The 8555-nt window shown below is 45.8% G+C and overlaps 1 protein-coding gene across 1 annotated transcript; it reads right to left on the bottom strand.

Annotated features, from left to right (window-relative positions):
- Window positions 1-1305: 1305 nt before the first annotated feature.
- On the bottom strand, window positions 1306-4734 carry CDKN2AIPNL (CDKN2A interacting protein N-terminal like). Its single transcript, XM_044277802.1, has 3 exons — window positions 4523-4734; window positions 1699-1798; window positions 1306-1608 (listed from the first exon to the last, which is right to left on the bottom strand). The coding sequence occupies exons 1-3, from the start codon at window positions 4693-4695 to the stop codon at window positions 1600-1602; spliced, it is 282 nt and encodes a 93-aa protein (XP_044133737.1). The 5' UTR covers window positions 4696-4734; the 3' UTR covers window positions 1306-1599.
- Between the last annotated feature and the right edge of the window lie 3821 nt (window positions 4735-8555).

Below are 8555 nucleotides of genomic sequence, written 5' to 3'. Positions count from 1 at the left end.
GCTCCTCATACCTGCCTGGAGCCGGTTTAAAATTGCCGGGATGTCGAACTTCCGGTCACCTGACCGGAAGCGCACGGCCGTGGAACGCATGGCACTTCCTGTCTCAGACGCCGCATCTACATCCGGCGGTGTCCCAGCTAGTCTGCAGAACCACCAAGGCCTTCTGGCCCCCTTCCAGCTGCTGGTGCTGTCCTCCTCGCCTGAGGGACCGGCACCTTCTGCCCTGTGATCTGGGATCCAGACACCAAAACTTCGCCCCCGCACCTGTGGGGAACAATTGGACAGGTACCATATGCCGCCCCAACCCTCCGGCTTCTACCGGGACTTCCAGGTCAGGACGACACTGCAGGCTCCCGTACCAGGACAGGAAACCTCACTGAGGTGGGAGAGCGGCTCCACCTTTTTATGCTGCAGGTTTCCTGTCCTGGGGCGGAGCCATCTCTCTAAGGTACTGTCGTGGGGGAGGGGAAAAATCGCTTAGAAACACTTTAAGCCAAAGATCAAACTTATTCTACAAACTCCATATGAACTGAGAAACTGTATCTGCAAAGTTATTTAACTGATTAATTCTACTGATACGTCTTCTGCAAGTGGAACACAAATACATGGGATCTGTCTCATTCATCTTCTTAAGCCATTCCGGACAATACTTTTAGATCCCCATCTGTTCTGGTTACTTGTGTATGGTCCATTTTCATGTCCGCAATGAAACCACAGCATATATGCAGTACAGCCTCAGTTTCCCATGCAGATTACACAGTTTATATTATTAAAGGGAACCTGTCAGCATGAAAGTGCAGCGTAATCTTGCAGGCAGCATGTTATAGAGCAGGAGGAGCTGAGCAGATACAAGTTGTACTGAGCCTTTTCCCATAAAATGATATATTAGTTTAACTTCCTGCTAATTCTGTGGGTGGGCTTACTCAGTGACTGACAACTAACTATGCGTGACTAGGCATACAGAGCAGTCAATCAGTAGGACTGCCCACATAGAAATACAAAAGATTTAAAATTAAAACTTAAAATAAAACTTTCTGCTCAGTTCCTCCTGCTCTAGAAAAGGCTACATTTTATGGCGACAGGTTCCGTTTAAACCAGTCTAGTGTCTACTCCATCACTTTGTATGGAGTGACAGTTGGGCACAGATGCCATCACTCCAACCATGAGACTGACTGAGGTAGACGAGCACGGTACGTCCCATACAGATGGAGAAGCGGTGTGCATGCCCAATAGTCAAGGTGCTAGTGTTTGTGGTGAAACCCTTTAAAGAAAGAACCTGAAAGACTGAATAACTACAGGCAGGCGTCATAAGTAAAAACACAAACTTGGTTTATTTCCTCAGAATGACTGCCTCCGATTCACAACCAGTACAATTCAAACACAATGTTATAAATATTTTCTGCGGCATTTAAAAAAATTGAAAAAGTTAAAAACCACTTTAAAAACCAGATGATGATCTTCAGCTCCTGTGCCTCATAGGTTTTCACATTGTATAAGGAAAGATGGTCTGCCCCACAGAGGGACAGAAAATATGATCCCAGCAAACAGTTCTACAAAGTCCACATCGGTGATGAAGGATCTGCCAGAAGAATCTACGGGTCAGAGATTCTGTAATAAAGGAGAGAAGACAACATCAACAGATCAATAATCACAAGCTTCAGAGTGCCAACGAGCGAGACGTATAGCCAGGTAACATACCCGTCTCATTATTTCCTCTCTGGTGGTAAAGTGTGGCGCATCTTCTACTTCGATCCCTTCTGCCATGCCCTGCACCCGCTCCAGGAGCTCCTCGCTGTATCTGATAAGAGAGTTACAGGTATGTCGTCTGTCACAATATTCAGGGTGAAAACCTGCCTTTAAAATGGTTTTGAAGGATCACTGAGTTTTGGTAAAAGTTTTGATTGGTGGGGGTCAGAGCACCAAGACCTTGTGACTGCTAGAACAAGGAGAGAGAAGCACACAACATCATGCTGCAGTAGATGGAATCGAGTCGGCCCATATACTCCTGCAGAGCAATATGCAAGCGTTTCTCTTGTCTCGTTCTAGTGATCGTTGGGGTCTCAGTACTCAGGCCACCACCTGTCAAAACTTTTGACACATCTTTATGACATATCAAAAGTTTTACCAAAACTCAGTGACCCTTGAAGGTATTTGTCACGTACCGGGGACCAGACCAGCCCACTGTATCACGTGACAAGGGTTGCCCAAGCCCTTCATGCCGATTCACCTCAGGCCCTCACACGCTGTTACGCCCTGCGCAGAGGTGTAACTCGAGCATAAATAGTCACCTGAAGCCTGCAAGCACACCCATGCAATAACACAAAACTTTTGCAGCCACCACCCGCCTGTTATAAGGTCGACAGGACACCCCTATGTGTTCCACTCACAAGCAGACACACACGATAGTAGGCCTCACGGGAAGAAGAAAAATAAAAAAAATGAAAAAAAAAAATAAAAAAAAATACAGCCTCAGACTGCACATACACTCTTCATGGAGCTAACAGGTTCTTAAAGGGAACATGTCACCTCCAAAAAACATCCCAAGCTGGCAGCAGTACCTGAGAGTAGCCAGCAGCGTGTTTATAACAATTTATTTTCTTCCTGCAGGCAGATGAAGCAACGGGTGTAAAAACAATCTTTAATCCCCTGCCGTCACGCTTCTCTAGTCAGGCTTGAAGTCACGGTAACAACACCCCCTCGCTGTGACTTGACAGCCGGCAATGCCAGCCGAACTGTCGTGCATAAGCGCTGTCAATCACAGAGAAGGGGCAGGCAAGGGGTTGTGGTTACTCACAGGTACTGCTGCCAACTTGGGATGTTTTTTTGGAGGTGGCAGGTTCCATTTAAAGGGGTTGTCCGGGTTCAGAGCTGAACCGGACATACCTTCATTTCTACCCTGGAAGATCCCCTGCTCTCCTTTGCCCTGCGCTAAATCGCACAGGGCAAAGGCATTTTTTGGAGTTCCGGTGATGTACCCGAGCTCTCCATGGGGCTGCCCTAGCCAGTAAAACAGCTAGGGCAGTGCTAAAGCCCGCCCATCAGAGCAGGTGAAGTGAACCGAACACACTGCCGGGCGGAAGTTTCTGCCCGGCAGTGCGTTATTGAGGAAAAAAAAAAAGAGCTTGTGCCCTGCGCAATTTAGCGTGGGGCAAGGGAGCGCACCGGAGCATGAGATGCTCCGATGCTAGTCTCAGGGGGGCTGCCTGGGTGAGAATAAGGGTATCTCCGGGTTCAGACAAAGTCAGTGAATCTTATAAAGGGAAATATACAGCACCACCTGGCTTAGGGGCCCGTTACGCCAGTGCCCTCAGGTAACCTGTCAGAGGTCGGGTGACGGCTATGTGATTCTGTCACCGGCACCCACCTCCTGTATCTGTATTAAACACTAATTATCTTCATTAGTGGCGCAGTGCACCCCCCTCCCAGTTTTAAAAACATTGGTGGCCTCTCAGGAGGGACAGTGTGAAGTCCTATTCACACAAATAAAGCTCTATTAGGGACAATAGGACATGGGATGAAAAGATCCCAGGCTAATAGTTATTAATTTAAAAAAAAAAAAAAAAAAAAACACACACGCACACCATACACACAATCGCATATCGCCATGTCTGAAAAGTCCAAACTATTAAAAAATAAAAATCTATGTAGTGAATGCCGTAACAAAAAAAAAATAAAAAAAATAATGTGATTTGCCATTTTTTGTGTCACCCTCCAAAAAATAAATATAGAGCTGTTCCCTAAAACGCAGAATGCACGTGGCTTTTTTGGGGTTTTATATTTTTTTGTGTGGTATTGAATGGTATCGAGTAGCGCAATACTTTTTTATGGTATCGAAATCGAATCTAAATTTTGGTATTGTGACAACCCTATTATCCATATTACTTCCTTTGCTGGCCAGATTCATTTTTCCATCACATTATACACTAGTCATTTCATGGTTACAGGCAACCCTTCAATCCATTAGCGGTGGTCGTGCTTACACACTATATGCAGAAGGGTCAGCCTCTCTGGTGGCAGAGACCATGGGAGCGCACACAGGTTGGTGCCTTTTCCTATATTGTGCAAGTACGGCCACCACTGATAAATTGCAAAGTGGTCTGTATCCATGGAAACAAGCAATGTATAATATGATGGAAAAATTAATCCTGCCAGCAAAGGAGGCACTATGGACAATCACAGTACATTAGTAAGTGCATTAAATTAACTCTCTCTCTACATGATGAATGCCATTTACTGAGGTGAGGCAACCTGTTTAATCCCCAACTATCAGGTGTCGTCTCTGGGGAATCTGTGGCCAGACACATCAGGATCAGCACTTGCAAACGAAAATATCAGATTATATGTCACTGCTTAAAATATTTATGAAAAAACCCTTTACAAATGATATGTGTAATGCATAGACATCCACTGCCCCCGCTGAAGTCATCTAGATTAGAGGGCAATCTTATACAGCCACGTGCACCTCTACTGTACACTAACCCCAGCAATGCACACGCCTCCTGTACACAATGAGCATGTCTACCTGCAGCCCATGAACACATGGTTGGCCCAGACCATAGACAGGGCTAGCAGCTTGTCCGTTTCATTCTCTCCCCGGAAATGTTCAATGTTCCTTAACAGAAACTCCTTCCTGGCTCTCCATTGCTTATCACTCTCGCAGAAACTCTGGAATTGCTGGACTGACTCCGCCGCCATCTTCTGTGTTATGAGTGCGGCACAAACAAGAAACTTCCGGTTTCTTCTCCGTGGTGGCGACTCTCTGCCCCTGTCGCGTCCTCATCTCTATGGTAGGACGACGTATTATGTCGTCATGGTAACAGCTAAAATTGCCGTTTGCGCTCTGTGTGTGTGCGGGGGGCCACCTAGTGGCCAATGTCGAGAAATGTTTTTACTTGTAAATTGCGTTATTATAAAAAGGTAAAATAGAATTTCGACGTAAAGCTGACACATCACTATCATCTCTCTATACACTAGCAGTCTTTTATTGCCAATATACATTTCTGTGTGAAGGAAGCCTTAGTGGCCGTTCACACTGTGGATTTAACTTTAGAGGCTGTGGAGCTGCTGACAGGTGTCTGCACACTGCCCTAAGAGGTGACTTGAAAACAGTGGGAGGACAGGACATGCCCACAGGCAGATTTTTGGCGCAGTGTCTCAACCAAAATTCCACCAATGAAAAATGCAGTGTGAACCGCTCCTTAGGCTATTTTTACAAATGCACTTTTGCTGTCCAGTTTTCAGATCCGGCAGATCGGATGGTGCCCGTGTGCATTCCGGAATTTGCGTAACGGAACGAATGGCCCATTATAGAAATGCCTATTCTTGTATGCCCTATAATTTTTTTTGCGGGGCCGCGGAACGGAACAATGGATGCGGACTGCACATGGTGTGCTGTCTGCACCTTTTACGGCCCCATTGAAATGAATGGGTCCACACCCGTTCTGCAAAATTGCGGAACGGATGCAGACTCATTCATACGGTCGTGTGAATGAGCCCTTACTAGTATGGGGCACCTTTCTCAATCTCAGCCTGGGCTGGGAAGTACGCGGCTTCTGGCTCTAACGTTCTCATCTGAGGGGTTAAATGTCAGCTATCAGCATTACCGCCGATCACTGACATTAGCCTCAGGTTTCCGCTGTTTCAAACAGTAGAAACCTAGTGGTTATGGCACCCGCTCACAAGTGTGTGGCATCTTTAAAAACCTGACTCCAGAAGGGGTTAACCATTTATCCCATTAATCCTGCCCAAATCCCAAACTTCATTTGCTGAAATGCCAAAGCGCTGGAGAACGGAAGGATGAGTATCTGCAGGCAACAATGATGTAGCTGCAGGCAACAGTGATGCATGGTGGAGGTTCTTTGCAAGTTTGGGACTAGATTTCAGTATATGGGGATTCGGTCAGGATTAGGCCTAATTCACACAGTTATTTGGTCAGTGATTGAGAGCCAAAATCAGATACAGGTCAAAAGAACAGGTGCAGACCTTTCCCTTATAGCTGATCTGTGTGGAGGCCACGCTTCTGGTTTTGACTCACAATCACTGACCAAATAACTGAAGTGTTATTTAGGTCTTAATGGTGTCACCAATGCTGAGAAATACAGGCATCAAGCAAAACCATCAAGGAGGCATCTGATTGGCTCCAAATTTATGCTGCAACAGGACAAAGACCCCATACATACAGCTAGGGTGGCCAGACGTCCGGTTTTCAGGCTCCCTGTCCTCTGTCTGGACGGACACAGGGATGTCCTCCTTTTCAGTAGCTCACGCTCAGCAGCATAGTGCTGTCTAAGCGTGAGCTGCAGCAACTGACTGAAGCTTCACTCACCCCCAGTCAGTCACTAGAGCCGCAGACATGGCTCCCTGTGGCTGACTGAGGGGGAGAGAAGTACCCCGACTGCCCCCAGCTCACCTCCCCTTTTCCCTCTCCTCCACCCATTTTTCCCCCCACGGATGTCTATTAGTGCGTTGCTTCACTGATTCGGGGGGCGTGGCTTCATTGAGGTAGGCGTGGCCGGTGAGGTCCGGCTTTCTTGGGTGAAGCCAGTGGCCACCCTACATACAGCTAATGCCATGAAAGGGGTTGTTTCACTTTAAATGTGAAAGCTAATACAAAGGCACTTACTAATGTATTGTATGATTGTTTATATTGCTTCCTTTAATGGCTGGATTAATTTTTCTATCACATTATGCACTGCTCATATTCAGGAGTTATGACCACCCTGCACTCCATCAGCGGTGGCCGTGCTTGCACACTATAGGAAAAAGCATGAAATACACTATAGGACAAGCTTAAATAGGAACGCTGTGCAGCAGCTCTTGGCCACCTTGTATCTGCTCTGCAGCGGTGGTCGTTGAAAGGATCGCTTCCTTCTCTAAGACCACCTTGGTTTGAGCCTTACTGGATCCAGGAGAGATATTTCTCAGCGCTGCATACAAATGACATGTACAAGAAAGTAGCTGAGAAATATTCTGGTTTATTGAAGCTGAAGCATCGTCTTTCATAGGCAGTTAAGACTTTAGAGTTAATACCGTACAGACCAAAAGTTTGGACACACCTTCTCATTCAAAGAGTTTTCTTTATTTTCATGACCATGAAAATTGTAGATTCACACTGAAGGCATCAAAACTATGAATTAACACATGTAGAATTATATACATAACAAAAAAGTGTGTAACAACTAAAAATATGTTATATTCTAGGTTCTTCAAAGTAGCCACCTTTTACTTTGATTACTGCTTTGCACACTCTTGGCATTTTCTTGATGAGCTTCAAGAGGTAGTCACCTGAAATGGTCTTCCAACAGTCTTGAAGGAGTTCCCAGAGATGCTTAGCACTTGTTGGCCCTTTTGCCTTCACTCTGCGGTCCAGCTCACCCCAAACCATCTCGATTGGGTTCAGGTCCGGTGACTGTGGAGGCCAGGTCATCTGGCGCAGCACCCCATCACTCTCCTTCATGGTCAAATAGCCCTTATACAGCCTGGAGGTGTGTTTGGGGTCATTGTCCTGTTGAAAAATAAATGATTGTCCAACTAAACGCAAATCGGATAGAATAGCATGCCGCTGCAAGATTCTGTGGTAGCCATGCTGGTTCAGTGTGCCTTCAATTTTGAAAAAATCCCCAACAGTGTCACCAGCAAAGCACCCCCACACCATCACACCTCCTCCTCCATGCTTACGGTGGGAACCAGGCATATAGAGTCCATCCGTTCACCTTTTCTGCGGTGGTTGGAACCAAAGATCTCAAATTTGGACTCATCAGACCAAAGCACAGATTTCCACTGGTCTAATGTCCATTCCTTGTGTTCTTTAGCCCAAACAAGTCACTTCTGCTTGTTGCCTGTCCTTAGCAGTGGTTTCCTAGCAATATTCTACCATGAAGGCTTGATTCACACAGTCTCCTCTTAACAGTTGTTCTAGAGATGTGTCTGCTGCTAGATCTCTGTGTGGCATTGACCTGGTCTCTAATCTGAGCTGCTGTTAACCTGCGATTTCTGAGGCTGGTGACTCAGATTAACTTATCCTCCGCAGCAGAGGTGACTCCTTCCTTTTTGTCTTCCTTCCTTTTCTGGGGCGGTCCGCATGTGAGCCAGTTTCTTTGTAGTGCTTGATGGTTTTTGTGACTGCACTTGGGGACACTTTCTAAGTTTTTCCAATTTTTCGGACTGACTGACCTTAATTTCTTAAAGTAATGATGGCCACTCGTTTTTCTTTACTTAGCTGCTTTTTTCTTGCCATAATACAAATTCTAACAGTCTATTCAGTAGGACTATCAGCTGTGTATCCACCTGACTTCTCCACAACGCAACTGATGGTCCCAACCCCATTTATAAGGCAAGAAATCCCACTTATTAAACCTGACAGGGCACACCTGTGAAGTGAAAACCATTTCAGGTGACTACCTCATGAAGCTCATCAAAAGAATGCCAAGAGTGTACAAAGCAGTAATCAAAGCAAAAGGTGGCTACTTTGAAGAACCTAGAATATGACATATTTTCAGTTGTTTGACACTTTTTTGTTATGTATATAATTCCAAATGTGTTAATTCATAGTTTTG

Source organism: Bufo gargarizans, chromosome 2 (genome assembly GCF_014858855.1).
Source record: "Bufo gargarizans isolate SCDJY-AF-19 chromosome 2, ASM1485885v1, whole genome shotgun sequence".
In the NCBI taxonomy this organism is placed as follows: domain Eukaryota; kingdom Metazoa; phylum Chordata; class Amphibia; order Anura; family Bufonidae; genus Bufo; species Bufo gargarizans.
Note: the sequence above shows the minus strand (reverse complement) of the source record. Positions and strands in the feature narration are given on the sequence as shown.